A 19,644-nucleotide genomic window follows, 5' to 3' on the forward strand; every position below is an offset into this window, starting at 1 on the left:
GAAAGTGGAGCATTTTTACAAAAATCCACAAAACGCCAGAAAGCAGCGCCCACGGGATCTCACCCAGTCACATCCAGAGCTGCAATCACTTCTGACGTTATGATTGGAGCAGCAGACCTGTGATTGCAGCTCTAGATGTGACTGGAGTGTAAAGGCCCATTTACAGCAGCAGATGACGGAGATTCCAACGCTTCATGTGAACAGGTGGAAATGGAGCGGATGGAAGATCAGCAGGAAATGGCGGCTGAGCCGCTTCTCACCTGGATGACATTACTGTTGGAGTTCTTGGAGTCTGCGCTGACAAATACGGAGAAGAACGGAGAGATGCGGTAATAAGCGGTGACGGCCTGCAGGGTCTCCTGGAAGTTCTCCTTATCCCAGGGCCCAGAAATATTCCAGCCACCGAGCTGCAAGAAGGGAGAGATCCGATCAACAGGAGCTCCGGAGAAGAGCGGCCAATCCCCCCCCCACCGCCATCACAGGGCAGCACCCGCCCCCCCCTCCACCGCCATCACAGGGCAGCACCCGCCCCCCCCCCTCCACCGCCATCACAGGGCAGCACCCGCCCCCCCCTCCACCGCCATCACAGGACAGCACCCCCCCCTCATTATTACAGCACCCACCCCCCTCCTCCGCTATCACAGGACAGCACCCCCCTCCATTATGACAGGACCACCCCCCGCACAGTCCCACCTTCTCTATCAGCTCCTGCAGGGGCTTCGCTGCGAGCTCCTCGATCTTGGACTCGTTCAGACAGGCCTGGTAATACCTCTGCGCCTTGTGCTCGGCGACGCTGCTGTAGTTCATGGTGGAGTTCTCTGGAGTAACAAAAACAAAGGCCATTCATCATCCGCTCCAGTGTTACAGGTCAGTACCGCCCGGCGCCCCCCGGAGGCCGGATCACAGCACAACCTCCACGGAGCCGCCGGAGATCACACTTATTACGTGGATAAGGTTTTTCTAGTCCAGGAGAAGATCAAAAGATAAAACAAGGTTAACGAGGAATCGCAAGAAAAACGTAAACACAAAGCCAAGAACGGCGCCGGATATTACGTTATATAGGCAGCCGGAATAATGAGGGGGAGGGGGACCTGCAAACCAAAGCCCTGGAGGAGGCCGGGAAACTAATGTACGATCCAGATACAAGGAGATAATTCTCGCGGCTCCTCCGTGGGTGGGGGGGGGTGGTCAGTAGATGGCGGAATCTAGAGAACACGAACCCGCGGGGCATCAGAGTCACACTCCTGAAACGGGAGACGCGCAGAATCCAGAACCAGTCCCGCAGTCACTTCAGTGGCCCTCCAATCGGAGAGGGGACAACGGAGGAGCGCGGCACCAAGCAGGCCGGTCCAACACCCCAAACCGGAGCAGAATCCCTCTAAGTCAGGGAGCGGAGGATGCAGAAAGGGAAGAGGGGGATCCCCAGTGATAAGGGAAGAGCCGTAGCTCTGGAGATAGTGGTCTGACGGCCAAACAGTCGGAGAAACCGGATACTGAGTGGACGACCGTGGGATCTGAAGATCGTGCCACAGCCAGGAGCCATCTCACCGTTTCAGGAGGTCACGGGGCCTACAAGTTTCCACTGTGGGAGGTTCAGGTATATAAAAAGTGTCCTCAATAAGGACGTCATGAAGCGCTAATACCGAGACTCTCAGACTTGTATTTTTGGGTGAGGGGGAGGGCGAGGCTGACCCCTTACCTGCCTCCATAACCTCACCCCCAATCATCATCTCCGGGGTCTTATTCTGCAGGGGACTGAGCCGACATCCGCAGGACACCCACGTCCCGGCTCAGTCTGCTCCACTCTGTGCAGAGGTCTCGACCCAGACGGTACAAGATTCCAACCGGTGGGCCAGAGAATTCAGGTCTATTTCAGAAGTCAGGACGCCCGCAGGACGGGAGCGCGGGAACAGTGAACCCTGCAGAGAAGGAGTTTAGGTATCAGGACCCCCGGGACGCCGCTGGACGGGGGAGCAGTCAGTGATCTGGACATCTCAGGGTGATCGTGCTGTCAGAGGAGCGCTCCGCACAGGCAGGGAGAGCAGCGGCGGGATAAGGGGCTTATCTTTATCGGGCCAGTTGTGACCCGCAGAGCTGAAAACTAAAACCCCATCCAGGCACGGGAAGTCGGACCCCGCTGATCGCAGGGATTTTTCTTAACACTAATTTATTTTTTCACAACTTTTAGGCACCGCCGAAACGAGCAGAGCTCAAGAAAACCGCATCAACAGATCATGTACGCAAGTCACGCCCGCCATAAAACGGAGGAATAAAGACAAACATTTTAAGGGGAAACGCAGATAAAGCCGGAAACCCGGTGGGGCTCCAGAATGAAGGAGCGATTCCTCTGCGTCAGGTCGTCGTCGTATCTGTGACCCAGTAGTGACCAGAGATTGTGATTTCACCACCACCCCCATCATCCTCCACGAGACGAGCACAACCGGTATCTGCATTCCAGCTCCTGACCATCAGTCCCGGGGGCCCCGTGTGTCAATATAAAGGCCGTGGCCCCAGCAAATCCATCTGGCTCCAATTACAGCCTCTGACTTCTAGAATAGTTCAGCCGCCTTGAGCCCCCCCCCCCCCCTAACACCACATGAGCCGAGTCCCACACGTTCCGCTCATTCCTGACCCATCCAAGAACCTAAAGCAGATGAGCGGAGGCCCCGCAGACCGAAACTAGACTCCGGGGGCCAGGGAGAGTTATCAGGGGGACATCGCTCATCTCAAGGAAATACTCCCATCATCCTCTAAAACATGGGTGATCTGAATGGTTACAACTGAAAAGCAAACGGGGGAACAAGGAATGTCACTCAGCTTTCCTGGAGTCCTGACAGACATCGGACTCGTACAGCGATCTGCTCGTATCTCCATGACAATGTGGTAAATCTGCCGTTCAGGGGTCTAGGAAAGCTGGGTGGCTGTTTGTAGCCATATTCCTAATTATCTGTTTCTAGGAAAGCTGGGTGACATCCGCATAGAAGGGGACGACTCGAGGACTTCTACTTATTGGCTATTTCTGGGGCGATGCCCCTTTAATTACACCTCCCCCACACAGGCAATAATCCTATTTATTTATATTTGTAATCGGAGAGGATTATAATCTGGCGCTGCCCCCCCCCCCCCGCTCTGTCAGGTGACCAACGTGGGCACCCTCGTACCCCAGGACAGATGACAATGACCAGGGCAGCGGTCATAGTTCTGGATTTGGGGCGGCCGGACCCCCGGACTGTTCTGTGTAAACACCACTTATCTGCAGTGTGGACACAGGACGAGGGGCCGGGGCGGGGATCTTGGCTCCGGCTCTGAAGGCCACAGGTCTGTGCCGTGGAGATAAGAGCCGGCTCTGAAGGCCACAGGTCTGTGCCGTGGAGATAAGAGCCGCAGCCGTGAGAACGAGATCCTCACTGAGGGCGCCGGACGCCATCTCATATTAGCCTAAGAAAAGCTTCTTATATACACCACTTACAGAACCTCTGCTGACTGGCAGTGAATGGAAACACATCCACGGGCTAAAGAACCCACACACCAGTGTAAACTATTCACTGAGCAAAACATTCTGAGCGGCTGGCGGAAAGAACGTTCACATTCACTGACAGCAAGCAGAAACCCTGAAAATGGTGAAGAACTGGAACACAGTATTGGAAAGGTGGCGAACATTTCATGGACAGTGGCTCTTTAAGCCTTTCTCTGCCAGGGATTTTCAGACATTCTGCAACTCTGGTAGCAGGAAAAGTGTCACTAATAAAACCTAAAGCATAAAAAACAACATCAAGGCCGGGATCACATCAGCGCCACCCGGAAACTATAGAGGAGTATATACATTATATATCCTGTGCTGATCCGGAGTTACATCCTGTATTATACTCCAGAGCTGCACTCACTATTCTGCTGCTGGAGTCACTGTGTACATACATTACATTACTTATCCTGTACTGATCCTGAGTTACATCCTGTATTATACTCCAGAGCTGCACTCACTATTCTGCTGGTGCAGTCACTGTGTACATACATTACATTACTTATCCTGTACTGATCCGGAGTTACATCCTGTATTATACTCCAGAGCTGCACTCACTATTCTGCTGGTGGAGTCACTGTGCACATACATTACTTATCCTGTACTGATCCTGAGTTACATCCTGTATTATACTCCAGAGCTGCACTCACTATTCTGCTGGTGGAGTCACTGTGTACATACATTACATTACTTATCCTGTACTGATCCTGAGTTACATCCTGTATTATACTCCAGAGCTGCACTCACTATTCTGCTGGTGGAGTCACTGTGTACATACATTACATTACTTATCCTGTACTGATCCTGAGTTACATCCTGTATTATACTCCAGAGCTGCACTCACTATTCTGCTGGTGGAGTCACTGTGTACATACATTACATTACTTATCCTGTACTGATCCTGAGTTACATCCTGTATTATACTCCAGAGCTGCACTCACTATTCTGCTGGTGGAGTCACTGTGTACATACATTACATTACTTATCCTGTACTGATCCTGAGTTACATCCTGTATTATACTCCAGAGCTGCACTCACTATTCTGCTGGTGGAGTCACTGTACATACATTACATTACTTATCCTGTACTGATCCTGAGTTACATCCTGTATTATACTCCAGAGCTGCACTCACTATTCTGCTGGTGGAGTCACTGTGTACATACATTACATTACTTATCCTGTACTGATCCTGAGTTACATCCTGTATTATACTCCAGAGCTGCACTCACTATTCTGCTGGTGGAGTTACTGTGTACATACATTACATTACTTATCCTGTACTGATCCTGAGTTATATCCTGTATTATACTCCAGAGCTGCACTCACTATTCTGCTGGTGGAGTCACTGTGTACATACATTACATTACTGATCCTGTACTGATCCTGAGTTACATCCTGTATTATACTCCAGAGCTGCACTCACTATTCTGCTGGTGGAGTCACTGTGTACATACATTACTTATCCTGTACTGATCCTGAGTTACATCCTGTATTATACTCCAGAGCTGCACTCACTATTCTGCTGGTGGAGTCACTGTGTACATACATTACTTATCCTGTACTGATCCTGAGTTATATCCTGTATTATACTCCAGAGCTGCACTCACTATTCTGCTGGTGGAGTCACTGTGTACATACATTACTTATCCTGTACTGATCCTGAGTTACATCCTGTATTATACTCCAGAGCTGCACTCACTATTCTGCTGGTGGAGTCACTGTGTACATACATTACTTATCCTGTACTGATCCTGAGTTATATCCTGTATTATACTCCAGAGCTGCACTCACTATTCTGCTGGTGGAGTCACTGTGTACATAAATTACTTATCCTGTACTGATCCTGAGTTATATCCTGTATTATACTCCAGAGCTGCACACACTATTCTGCTGGTGGAGTCACTGTGTACATACATTACTTATCCTGTACTGATCCTGAGTTATATCCTGTATTATACTCCAGAGCTGCACTCACTATTCTGCTGGTGGAGTCACTGTGTACATACATTACTTATCCTGTACTGATCCTGAGTTATATCCTGTATTATACTCCAGAGCTGCACTCACTATTCTGCTGGTGGAGTCACTGTGTACATACATTACATTACTTATCCTGTACTGATCCTGAGTTACATCCTGTATTATACTCCAGAGCTGCACTCACTATTCTGCTGGTGTAGTCACTGTGTACATACATTACATTACTTATCCTGTACTGATCCTGAGTTACATCCTGTATTATACTCCAGAGCTGCACTCACTATTCTGCTGGTGGAGTCACTGTGTACATACATTACATTACTTATCCTGTACTGATCCTGAGTTACATCCTGTATTATACTCCAGAGCTGCACTCACTATTCTGCTGGTGGAGTCACTGTGTACATACATTACATTACTTATCCTGTACTGATCCTGAGTTACATCCTGTATTATACTCCAGAGCTGCACTCACTATTCTGCTGGTGGAGTCACTGTGTACATACATTACATTACTTATCCTGAGTTACATCCTGTATTATACTCCAGAGCTGCACTCACTATTCTGCTGGTGGAGTCACTGTGTACATACATTACTTATCCTGTACTGATCCCGAGTTATATCCTGTATTATACTCCAGAGCTGCTCTCACTATTCTGCTGGTGGAGTCACTGTGTACATACATTACATTACTTATCCTGTACTGACCCTGAGTTATATCCTGTATTATACTCCAGAGCTGCACTCACTATTCTGCTGGTGGAGTCACTGTGTACATACATTACTTATCCTGAGTTATATCCTGTATTACACTCCAGAGCTGCACTCACTATTCTGCTGGTGGAGTCACTGTGTACATACATTACTTATCCTGTACTGATCCTGAGTAACATCATGTATTATACTGCAGAGCTGCACTCACTATTCTGCTGGTGGAGTCACTGTGTACATACATTACTTATCCTGTACTGATCCTGAGTTACATCCTGTATTATACTCCAGAGCTGCTCTCACTATTCTGCTGGTGGAGTCACTGTGTACATACATTACATTACTTATCCTGCACTGATCCTGAGTTATATCCTGTATTATACTCCAGAGCTGCACTCACTATTCTGCTGGTGGAGTCACTGTGTACATACATTACTTATCCTGTACTGATCCCGAGTTATATCCTGTATTATACTCCAGAGCTGCACTCACTATTCTGCTGGTGGAGTCACTGTGTACTTACATTACATTACTTATCCTGTACTGATCCTGAGTTACCTCCTGTATTATACTCCAGAGCTGCACTCACTATTCTGCTGGTGGAGTCACTGTGTACATACATTACTTATCCTGTACTGATCCTGAGTTACATCCTGTATTATACTCCAGAGCTGCACTCACTATTCTGCTGGTGAAGTCACTGTGTACATACATTACATTACTTATCCTGCACTGATCCTGAGTTACATCCTGTATTATACTCCAGAGCTGCACTCACTATTCTGCTGGTGGAGTCACTGTGTCCATACATTACATTACTTATCCTGTACGGATCCTGAGTTACATCCTGTATTATACTCCAGAGCTGCACTCACTATTCTGCTGGTGGAGTACACTGTGTATATACATTACTTACCCTGTACAGATCCTGAGTTATATCCAGTACTATACCCCAGAGCTGCACTCACTATTCTGCTGGTGGAGTCACTGTGTACATACATTACATTACTTATCCTGTACTGATCCTGAGTTACATCCTGTATTATACTCCAGAGCTGCACTCACTATTCTGCTGGTGGAGTCACTGTGTACATACATTACTTATCCTGTACTGATCCCGAGTTATATCCTGTATTATACTCCAGAGCTGCACTCACTATTCTCCCGGTGGAGTCACTGTGTACATACATTACATTACTTATCCTGTACTGATCCCGAGTTACATCCTGTATTATCCTCCAGAGCTGCACTCACTATTCTGCTGGTGGAGTCACTGTGTACATACATTACTTATCCTGTACTGATCCTGAGTTACATCCTGTATTATACTCCAGAGCTGCACTCACTATTCTGCTGGTGGAGTCACTGTGTTTATACATTACTTATCCTGTACTGATCCTGAGTTACATCCTGTATTATACTCCAGAGCTGCACTCACTATTCTGCTGGTGGAGTCACTGTGTACATACATTACTTATCCTGTACTGATCCTGAGTTACATCCTGTATTATACTCCAGAGCTGCACTCACTATTCTGCTGGTGGAGTCACTGTGTACATACATTACATTACTTATCCTGCACTGATCCTGAGTTACATCCTGTATTATACTCCAGAGCTGCACTCTCTATTCTGCTGGTGGAGTCACTGTGTTTATACATTACTTATCCTGTACTGATCCTGAGTTACATCCTGTATTATACTCCAGAGCTGCACTCACTATTCTGCTGGTGGAGTCACTGTACATACATTACATTACTTATCCTGTACTGATCCTGAGTTACATCCTGTATTATACTCCAGAGCTGCACTCACTATTCTGCTGGTGGAGTCACTGTGTACATACATTACTTATCCTGTACTGATCCCGAGTTATATCCTGTATTATACTCCAGAGCTGCACTCACTATTCTGCTGGTGGAGTCACTGTGTACTTACATTACATTACTTATCCTGTACTGATCCTGAGTTACCTCCTGTATTATACTCCAGAGCTGCACTCACTATTATGTTGGTGGAGTCACTGTGTACATACATTACATTACTTATCCGGAGTTATATCCTGTATTATACTCCAGAGCTGCACCCCCTATTCTGCTGGTGGAGTCACTGTGTACATACATTACATTACTGATCCTGTACTGATCCTGAGTAACATCCTGTATTATACTCCAGAGCTGAACTCACTATTCTGCTGGTGGAGTCACTGTGTACATACATTACATTACTTATCCTGTAGTGATCCTGAGTAACATCCTGTATTATACTCCAGAGCTGCACTCACTATTCTGCTGGTGGAGTCACTGTGTACATACATTACTTATCCTGTACTGATCCTGAGTTACATCCTGTATTATACTCCAGAGCTGCACTCACTATTCTGCTGGTGAAGTCACTGTGTACATACATTACATTACTTATCCTGCACTGATCCTGAGTTACATCCTGTATTATACTCCAGAGCTGCACTCACTATTCTGCTGGTGGAGTCACTGTGTCCATACATTACATTACTTATCCTGTACGGATCCTGAGTTACATCCTGTATTATACTCCAGAGCTGCACTCACTATTCTGCTGGTGGAGTACACTGTGTATATACATTACTTACCCTGTACAGATCCTGAGTTATATCCAGTACTATACCCAAGAGCTGCACTCACTATTCTGCTGGTGGAGTCACTGTGTACATACATTACATTACTTATCCTGTACTGATCCTGAGTTACATCCTGTATTATACTCCAGAGCTGCACTCACTATTCTGCTGGTGGAGTCACTGTGTACATACATTACATTACTTATCCTGAGTTACATCCTGTATTATACTCCAGAGCTGCACTCACTATTCTGCTGGTGGAGTCACTGTGTACATACATTACTTATCCTGTACTGATCCCGAGTTATATCCTGTATTATACTCCAGAGCTGCACTCACTATTCTGCTTGTGGAGTCACTGTGTACTTACATTACATTACTTATCCTGTACTGATCCTGAGTTACCTCCTGTATTATACTCCAGAGCTGCACTCACTATTATGTTGGTGGAGTCACTGTGTACATACATTACTTATCCGGAGTTATATCCTGTATTATACTCCAGAGCTGCACCCCCTATTCTGCTGGTGCAGTCACTGTGTACATACATTACATTACTGATCCTGTACTGATCCTGAGTTACATCCTGTATTATACTCCAGAGCTGCACTCGCTATTCTGCTGGTGGAGTCACTGTGTACATACATTACATTACTTATCCTGTACTGATCCTGAGTTACATCCTGTATTATACTCCAGAGCTGCACTCACTATTCTGCTGGTGGAGTCACTGTGTACATACATTACATTACTTATCCTGAGTTACATCCTGTATTATACTCCAGAGCTGCACTCACTATTCTGCTGGTGGAGTCACTGTGTACATACATTACTTATCCTGTACTGATCCCGAGTTATATCCTGTATTATACTCCAGAGCTGCACTCACTATTCTGCTTGTGGAGTCACTGTGTACTTACATTACATTACTTATCCTGTACTGATCCTGAGTTACCTCCTGTATTATACTCCAGAGCTGCACTCACTATTATGTTGGTGGAGTCACTGTGTACATACATTACTTATCCGGAGTTATATCCTGTATTATACTCCAGAGCTGCACCCCCTATTCTGCTGGTGCAGTCACTGTGTACATACATTACATTACTTATCCTGTACTGATCCTGAGTTACATCCTGTATTATACTCCAGAGCTGCACTCACTATTCTGCTGGTGGAGTCACTGTGTACATACATTACATTACTTATCCTGTACTGATCCCGAGTTATATCCTGTATTATACTCCAGAGCTGCACTCACTATTCTGCTGGTGCAGTCACTGTGTACATACATTACATTACTTATCCTGTACTGATCCTCAGTTACATCCTGGATTATACTCCAGAGCTGCACTCACTATTCTGCTGGTGGAGTCACTGTGTACATACATTACATTACTTATCCTGTACTGATCCTGAGTTACATCCTGTATTATACTCCAGAGCTGCACTCACTATTCTGCTGGTGGAGTCACTGTGTACATACATTACATTACTTATCCTGTACTGATCCGGAGTTACATCCTGTATTATACTCCAGAGCTGCACTCACTATTCTTCTGGTTGTTACTAGATGTCTGAATTACCATTTCCAGTAACTACAGTGCTTTCTGTGAATGGGACACTGCAAATCAGAACAAGCTCCACGCAGACACTGAAATAAAATCGGGAATGTTAGGAGATTTCAGCTCTGAAGTATAAGGCGGTGTTCACAGCTTTTGTTTTTCCCGGGCAGAATAGCTCAGCATTATCTTTTCCAGCAAAACAATGGAACCCACGTAAGTCAAGGGTGTGCCAATGTGCAGCAGCCGGACAGGGGCCTATTGACATGTTTAATGTAAAGGTTTGGAGCAGAGTGGTAACAAGGCCTTAGTGACACATTGTTACGCACAGGTCAGATCTGCAGTATGCGGTGACTGTCAAATACTTCCACACATTACACACTAACAAAGCAGCAGCTCAGGGGTTAATATGACTCGCTCATAATCTGGTGAACACCGGGGAGTTACGGAATTAGCGCCACGCGGTCCCGGCGTCATCATGGAAACCACATGGGATGACAGCGCAGGGTGGGGGGACCTACTACACCACACAGTCCCATTACTTCCCGGTAATACCTCAGTACAGTCCCATTACTTCCCGGTAATACCTCAGTACAGTCCCATTACTTCCCGGTAATACCTCAGTAGTTCCATTACTTCCCTTCCCTGTAATACCTCAGTACAGTTCCATTACTTCCCTGTAATACCTCAGTACAGTTCCATTACTTCCCTGTAATAACTCAGTACAGTTCCATTACTTCCCTGTAATACCTCAGTACAGTTCCATTACTTCCCTGTAATACCTCAGTACAGTCCCATTACTTCCCTGTAATACCTCAGTACAGTTCCATTACATCCCTGTAATACCTCAGTACAGTTCCATTACATCCCTGTAATACCTCAGTACAGTTCCATTACTTCCCTGTAATACCTCAGTACAGTTCCATTACTTCCCTGTAATACCTCAGTACAGTTCCATTACATCCCTGTAATACCTCAGTACAGTTCCATTACATCCCTGTAATACCTCAGTACAGTTCCATTACTTCCCTGTAATACCTCAGTACAGTTCCATTACTTCCCTGTAATACCTCAGTACAGTTCCATTACTTCCCTGTAATACCTCAGTACAGTTCCATTACTTCCCTGTAATACCTCAGTACAGTTCCATTACTTCCCTGTAATACCTCAGTACAGTTCCATTACTTCCCTGTAATACCTCAGTACAGTTCCATTACTTCCCTCTAATACCTCAGTACAGTTCCATTACTTCCCTGTAATACCTCAGTACAGTCCCATTACTTCCCTGTAATACCTCAGTACAGTCCCATTACTTCCCTGTAATACCTCAGTACAGTTCCATTACTTCCCTGTAATACCTCAGTACAGTTCCATTACTTCCTTGTAATACCTCAGTACAGTTCCATTACTTCCCTGTAATACCTCAGTACAGTTCCATTACTTCCCTGTAATACCCCAGTACAGTTCCATTACTTCCCTGTAATACCTCAGTACAGTCCCATTACTTCCCTGTAATACCTCAGTACAGTCCCATTACTTCCCTGTAATACCTCAGTACAGTTCCATTACTTCCCTGTAATACCCCAGTACAGTTCCATTACTTCCCGGTAATACCTCAGTACAGTCCCATTACTTCCCTGTAATACCTCAGTACAGTCCCATTACTTCCCTGTAATACCTCAGTACAGTTCCATTACTTCCCTGTAATACCTCAGTACAGTTCCATTACTTCCCTGTAATACCTCAGTACAGTTCCATTACTTCCCTGTAATACCCCAGTACAGTTCCATTACTTCCCGGTAATACCTCAGTACAGTTCCATTACTTCCCTGTAATACCTCAGTACAGTCCCATTACATCCCTGTAATACCCCAGTTCAGTCCCATTACTTCCCTGTAATACCTCAGTTCAGTCCCATTACTTCCCTGTAATACCTCAGTACAGTTCCATTACTTCCCTGTAATACCTCAGTACAGTTCCATTACATCCCTGTAATACCCCAGTTCAGTCCCATTACTTCCCTGTAATACCTCAGTACAGTCCCATTACATCCCTGTAATACCCCAGTTCAGTCCCATTACTTCCCTGTAATATCTCAGTACAGTCCCATTACTTCCCGGTAATACCTCAGTACAGTCCCATTACTTCCCTGTAATACCCCAGTACAGTCCCATTACTTCCCGGTAATACCTCAGTACAGTCCCATTACTTCCCTGTAATACCTCAGTACAGTCCCATTACTTCCCTGTAATACCTCAGTACAGTCCCATTACTTCCCTGTAATACCTCAGTACAGTTCCATTACTTCCTTGTAATACCTCAGTACAGTTCCATTACTTCCCTGTAATACCTCAGTACAGTTCCATTACTTCCCTGTAATACCTCAGTACAGTTCCATTACTTCCCTGTAATACCTCAGTACAGTTCCATTACTTCCCTGTAATACCTCAGTACAGTCCCATTACTTCCCGGTAATACCTCAGTACAGTCCCATTACTTCCCGGTAATACCTCAGTACAGTCCCATTACTTCCCGGTAATACCTCAGTACAGTCCCATTACTTCCCGGTAATACCTCAGTAGTTCCATTACTTCCCTGTAATACCTCAGTACAGTTCCATTACTTCCCTGTAATAACTCAGTACAGTTCCATTACTTCCCGGTAATACCTCAGTACAGTTCCATTACTTCCCGGTAATACCTCAGTACAGTTCCATAACTTCCTTGTAATACCTCAGTACAGTTCCATTACTTCCCTGTAATACCTCAGTACAGTTCCATTACTTCCCTGTAATACCTCAGTACAGTTCCATTACTTCCCGGTAATACCTCAGTACAGTTCCATTACTTCCCTGTAATACCTCAGTACAGTCCCATTACTTCCCTGTAATACCTCAGTACAGTCCCATTACTTCCCTGTAATACCTCAGTACAGTTCCATTACTTCCCTGTAATACCTCAGTACAGTTCCATTACTTCCCTGTAATACCTCAGTACAGTTCCATTACTTCCCTGTAATACCTCAGTACAGTTCCATTACTTCCCTGTAATACCTCAGTACAGTTCCATTACTTCCCGGTAATACCTCAGTACAGTTCCATTACTTCCCTGTAATACCTCAGTACAGTCCCATTACTTCCCTGTAATACCTCAGTACAGTCCCATTACTTCCCTGTAATACCTCAGTACAGTCCCATTACTTCCCTGTAATACCTCAGTACAGTCCCATTACTTCCCTGTAATACCTCAGTACAGTTCCATTACTTCCCTGTAATACCCCAGTACAGTTCCATTACTTCCCGGTAATACCTCAGTACAGTTCCATTACTTCCCTGTAATACCTCAGTACAGTTCCATTACTTCCTTGTAATACCTCAGTACAGTTCCATTACTTCCCTGTAATACCCCAGTACAGTCCCATTACTTCCCTGTAATACCTCAGTACAGTTCCATTACTTCCCTGTAATACCTCAGTACAGTTCCATTACTTCCCGGTAATACCTCAGTACAGTTGCATTACTTCCCGGTAATACCTCAGTACAGTCCCATTACTTCCTTGTAATACCTCAGTACAGTTCCATTACTTCCCTGTAATACCTCAGTACAGTCCCATTACTTCCCTGTAATACCTCAGTACAGTCCCATTACTTCCCTGTAATACCTCAGTACAGTTCCATTACTTCCCTGTAATACCTCAGTACAGTTCCATTACTTCCCTGTAATACCTCAGTACAGTCCCATTACTTCCCTGTAATACCTCAGTACAGTCCCATTACTTCCCTGTAATACCTCAGTACAGTTCCATTACTTCCCTGTAATACCTCAGTACAGTTCCATTACTTCCCTGTAATACCTCAGTACAGTCCCATTACATCCCTGTAATACCTCAGTACAGTTCCATTACTTCCCTGTAATACCTCAGTACGGTTCCATTACTTCCCTGTAATACCTCAGTACGGTTCCATTACTTCCCTGTAATACCTCAGTACAGTTCCATTACTTCCCGGTAATACCTCAGTACAGTCCCATTACTTCCCTGTAATACCTCAGTACAGTCCCATTACTTCCCTGTAATACCTCAGTACAGTTCCATTACTTCCCGGTAATACCTCAGTACAGTTCCATTACTTCCCTGTAATACCTCAGTACAGTCCCATTACTTCCCTGTAATACCCCAGTACAGTCCCATTACTTCCCTGTAATACCTCAGTACAGTCCCATTACTTCCCTGTAATACCCCAGTACAGTCCCATTACTTCCCGGTAATACCTCAGTACAGTCCCATTACTTCCCTGTAATACCCCAGTACAGTCCCATTACTTCCCTGTAATACCTCAGTACAGTTCCATTACTTCCCTGTAATACCCCAGTACAGTCCCATTACTTCCCTGTAACACCTCAGTACAGTCCCATTACTTCCCTGTAATACCTCAGTACAGTTCCATTACTTCCCGGTAATACCCCAGTACAGTTCCATTACTTCCTTGTAATACCCCAGTACAGTTCCATTACTTCCCGGTAATACCTCAGTACAGTTCCATTACTTCCTTGTAACACCTCAGTACAGTCCCATTACTTCCCTGTAATACCTCAGTACAGTTCCATTACTTCCCGGTAATACCCCAGTACAGTTCCATTACTTCCCTGTAATACCTCAGTACAGTCCCATTACTTCCCTGTAATACCCCAGTACAGTCCCATTACTTCCCTGTAATACCTCAGTACAGTCCCATTACTTCCCTGTAATACCCCAGTACAGTCCCATTACTTCCCGGTAATACCTCAGTACAGTCCCATTACTTCCCTGTAATACCCCAGTACAGTCCCATTACTTCCCTGTAATACCTCAGTACAGTTCCATTACTTCCCTGTAATACCCCAGTACAGTCCCATTACTTCCCTGTAACACCTCAGTACAGTCCCATTACTTCCCTGTAATACCTCAGTACAGTCCCATTACTTCCCTGTAATACCTCAGTACAGTTCCATTACTTCCCTGTAATACCCCAGTACAGTCCCATTACTTCCCTGTAATACCTCAGTACAGTTCCATTACTTCCCTGTAATACCTCAGTACAGTTCCATTACTTCCCGGTAATACCCCAGTACAGTTCCATTACTTCCTTGTAATACCTCAGTACAGTTCCATTACTTCCCTGTAATACCCCAGTACAGTCCCATTACTTCCCTGTAATACCTCAGTACAGTTCCATTACTTCCCGGTAATACCCCAGTACAGTCCCATTACTTCCCTGTAATACCTCAGTACAGTCCCATTACTTCCCTGTAATACCCCAGTACAGTCCCATTACTTCCCTGTAATACCTCAGTACAGTCCCATTACTTCCCTGTAATACCTCAGTACAGTTCCATTACTTCCCGGTAATACCCCAGTACAGTTCCATTACTTCCTTGTAATACCTCAGTACAGTTCCATTACTTCCCTGTAATACCTCAGTACAGTCCCATTACTTCCCGGTAATACCTCAGTACAGTTCCATTACTTCCCTGTAATACCTCAGTACAGTTCCATTACTTCCCTGTAATACCTCAGTACAGTCCCATTACTTCCCTGTAATACCTCAGTACAGTCCCATTACTTCCCTGTAATACCTCAGTACAGTCCCATTACTTCCCTGTAATACCTCAGTACAGTCCCATTACTTCCCTGTAATACCTCAGTACAGTTCCATTACTTCCCGGTAATACCTCAGTACAGTTCCATTACTTCCCTGTAATACCTCAGTACAGTTCCATTACTTCCCTGTAATACCTCAGTACAGTCCCATTACTTCCCTGTAATACCTCAGTACAGTCCCATTACTTCCCTGTAATACCCCAGTACAGTCCCATTACTTCCCGGTAATACCTCAGTACAGTCCCATTACTTCCCTGTAATACCTCAGTACAGTCCCATTACTTCCCTGTAATACCTCAGTACAGTCCCATTACTTCCCTGTAATACCTCAGTACAGTTCCATTACTTCCCTGTAATACCTCAGTACAGTCCCATTACTTCCCTGTAATACCTCAGTACAGTTCCATTACTTCCCTGTAATACCCCAGTACAGTTCCATTACTTCCTTGTAATACCTCAGTACAGTTCCATTACTTCCCTGTAATACCTCAGTACAGTCCCATTACTTCCCGGTAATACCTCAGTACAGTCCCATTACTTCCCTGTAATACCTCAGTACAGTCCCATTACTTCCCTGTAATACCTCAGTACAGTCCCATTACTTCCCTGTAATACCTCAGTACAGTTCCATTACTTCCCTGTAATACCTCAGTACAGTCCCATTACTTCCCTGTAATACCTCAGTACAGTTCCATTACTTCCCTGTAATACCCCAGTACAGTTCCATTACTTCCTTGTAATACCTCAGTACAGTTCCATTACTTCCCTGTAATACCTCAGTACAGTTCCATTACTTCCCTGTAATACCTCAGTACAGTCCCATTACTTCCCTGTAATACCTCAGTACAGTCCCATTACTTCCCTGTAATACCTCAGTACAGTTCCATTACTTCCCGGTAATACCTCAGTACAGTCCCTTTAGGAGGATATTTGGGGGTTCGGGCGGCGCTCACCCAGCAGATGCTTCATCACGGCCTGGTTGTGCTCCCACAGCTCGTTGAAGGTGCCCCAGCGGGAGTGACCATCAGGGACCGGATTGGCCTTGATCCATCCCCCGCAGGAATAGCTGTAGAAGTCCTGGCAGGGGTCCACGGAGCGGTCCAGGGAGCGCAGGATGGCGCTGGTCACCGAGATGCAGGACTCCGACAGACAGGTGCGATCATCTGCAGCACAGACAAGACATCAGAGGTGACGCCACAGTCAGCCCCCCCCCACCAGTCACCCCCTTATAGTCCGGGGGTCTCCCCTGCCATCCCCGCTGCTAGAAAAGGAGTGGTCCGTTACGGCTTGTGGGGGAGGGGATTGTTACAGTAATGGCCGCCACGAAGAGCGCAGGTTTCGGTTATTACATGTTACCAGACGCCATCACTGCGCCGCACCCCTCCCCCTTCTCTATAGGAAGCCGTCCAGTGCAGCGGGGGTGAGCACGTTACTGGCTGCTGTGGCCCCTGTGCTAGGAACGGGCGAGGGCCCCGACCTGCTCCATGTAAACTGACACCAGGGATTGTGGGAATTCTCTTTAAAGGGCCGGTGTCCAGTCTCTTGTATCTAAAGAGTCAGCGCTGTATAGTGGAGAGTCCTGCAAATTTCTAATCAAGTGTCAATTCCTCACCAAGATCTCTGCTTGCTGTCAGAAAGTGTGAACAGTCTTTATATCTAGAGGTTAAAAATCCATCCTGACCTAATGTCTCACAGCTGAGGGTTTGTTACAATGTTTTGGGTCAGGATGGATTTTCAGCCTCTGGATAAAACACAGAATGTTAGCATTTACTGACAGCAAACGGAGATCTTGAAAAGCGGAACAGAATCAGAGTATTAGAAAGCGGCAGAACATATCGCTTCACGTTGATGACGCTTCTTACATGGGACTGACGAGCGCCATAAACACAACTCTGTGGTCATTTGTCGCTATGGTAACACGTTCACTTACTGTTCCGGTACTGGATCACCAGGGAGAGCAGGCACGCCAGCAGTCCGACCGCGAGGACCGCGACCAGCACCAGCATCCGCTTCTCTACGTGCGTCCGGTCCGTCCAGCAGCTGCTGCGGTGTCGTCCTCCTCGCAGACTCACCTGTGGACGACAAGAGGTTAACAGGACGTGCGGCGCCGAGAACAGCGACCAAAGAAGAGGCCGCCAAATTACAGGAACCGAAAACACCAGATATTAACCACCTCTCTGTCGGGCGTTCTCTTTATGGGACCCCCCCCCCGTGCACAGAACTTCCCCTTACTTGGATAACGGATAAGGACGACCTGGAGACGATCCAGACAAGAGGCGCTCAGTGCCCCGGAAAAGAGAACCTCCAGAGACATGTGACTGATATCAGCCGCTCCTCTTATATCACTCCAGCACTATTATATCCTCCAGAGACATTACATCACATGTGTGACTGATATCAGCCGCTCCTCTTATATCACTCCAGTACTATTATATCCTCCAGAGACATTACATCATATGTGACTGATATCAGCCGCTCCTCTTATATCACTCCAGTAGTATTATATCCTCCAGAGACATTACATTATATGTGACTGATATCAGCCACTCCTCTTATATCACTCCAGTACTATTATATCCTCCAGAGACATTACATCATATATGTGACTGATATCAGCCGCTCCTCTTATATCACTCCAGTACTATTATATCCTCCAGAGACATTACATCATATGTGACTGATATCAGCCGCTCCTCTTATATCACTCCAGTACTATTATATCCTCCAGAGACATTACATCATATGTGTGACTGATATCAGCCGCTCCTCTTATATAACTCCAGCACTATTATATCCTCCAGAGACATTACATCATATGTGTGACTGATATCAGCCACTCCTCTTATATCACTCCAGTACTATTATACCCTCCAGAGACATTACATCATATGTGTGACTGATATCAGCCGCTCCTCTTATATCACTCCAGTACTATTATATCCTCCAGAGACATTACATCATATGTGTGACTGATATCAGCCGCTCCTCTTATATAACTCCAGCACTATTATATCCTCCAGAGACATTACATCATATGTGACTGATATCAGCCGCTCCTCTTATAACACTCCAGTACTATTATATCCTCCAGAGACATTACATCATGTGTGACTGATATCAGCCGCTCCTCTTATATCACTCCAGCACTATTATATCCTCCAGAGACATTACATCATATGTGTGACTGATATCAGCCGCTCCTCTTATAACACTCCAGCACTATTATATCCTTCAGAGACATTACATCATGTGTGACTGATATCAGCCGCTCCTCTTATATCACTCCAGCACTATTATATCCTCCAGAGACATTACATCACATATGTGACTGATATCAGCCGCTCCTCTTATATCACTCCAGCACTATTATATCCTCCAGAGACATTACATCATATGTGACCGATATCAGCCGCTCCTCTTATATCACTCCAGTACTATTATATCCTCCAGAGACATTACATCATATGTGTGACTGATATCAGCCGCTCCTCTTATATCACTCCAGCACTATTATATCCTCCAGAGACATTACATCATATGTGTGACTGATATCAGCCGCTCCTCTTATATCACTCCAGTACTATTATATCCTCCAGAGACATTACATCATATGTGACTGATATCAGCCGCTCCT

The 19,644-nt window shown here is 45.6% G+C and overlaps 1 protein-coding gene across 1 annotated transcript in view; it reads right to left on the reverse strand.

The window, feature by feature from the left end:
- Nucleotides 1-260: 260 nt before the first annotated feature.
- LOC142708460 (endothelin-converting enzyme 1-like) overlaps nt 261-19,644 on the reverse strand; it is a gene marked incomplete at its 3' end in the record, with an annotated part of 46,235 nt that continues 26,851 nt past the window's right edge. The window contains exons 3-6 of the mRNA XM_075848385.1: nt 17,941-18,082; nt 16,964-17,173; nt 694-818; nt 261-407 (exon numbers count right to left, since the gene is read on the reverse strand). Of these exons, the coding sequence (XP_075704500.1) occupies nt 261-407; nt 694-818; nt 16,964-17,173; nt 17,941-18,082 (624 nt within the window). The remainder of the gene's footprint in view (nt 408-693; nt 819-16,963; nt 17,174-17,940; nt 18,083-19,644) is intronic.

The sequence above is a fragment of the Rhinoderma darwinii genome, unplaced genomic scaffold (genome assembly GCF_050947455.1).
Source record: "Rhinoderma darwinii isolate aRhiDar2 unplaced genomic scaffold, aRhiDar2.hap1 Scaffold_3923, whole genome shotgun sequence".
NCBI lineage: Eukaryota > Metazoa > Chordata > Amphibia > Anura > Rhinodermatidae > Rhinoderma > Rhinoderma darwinii.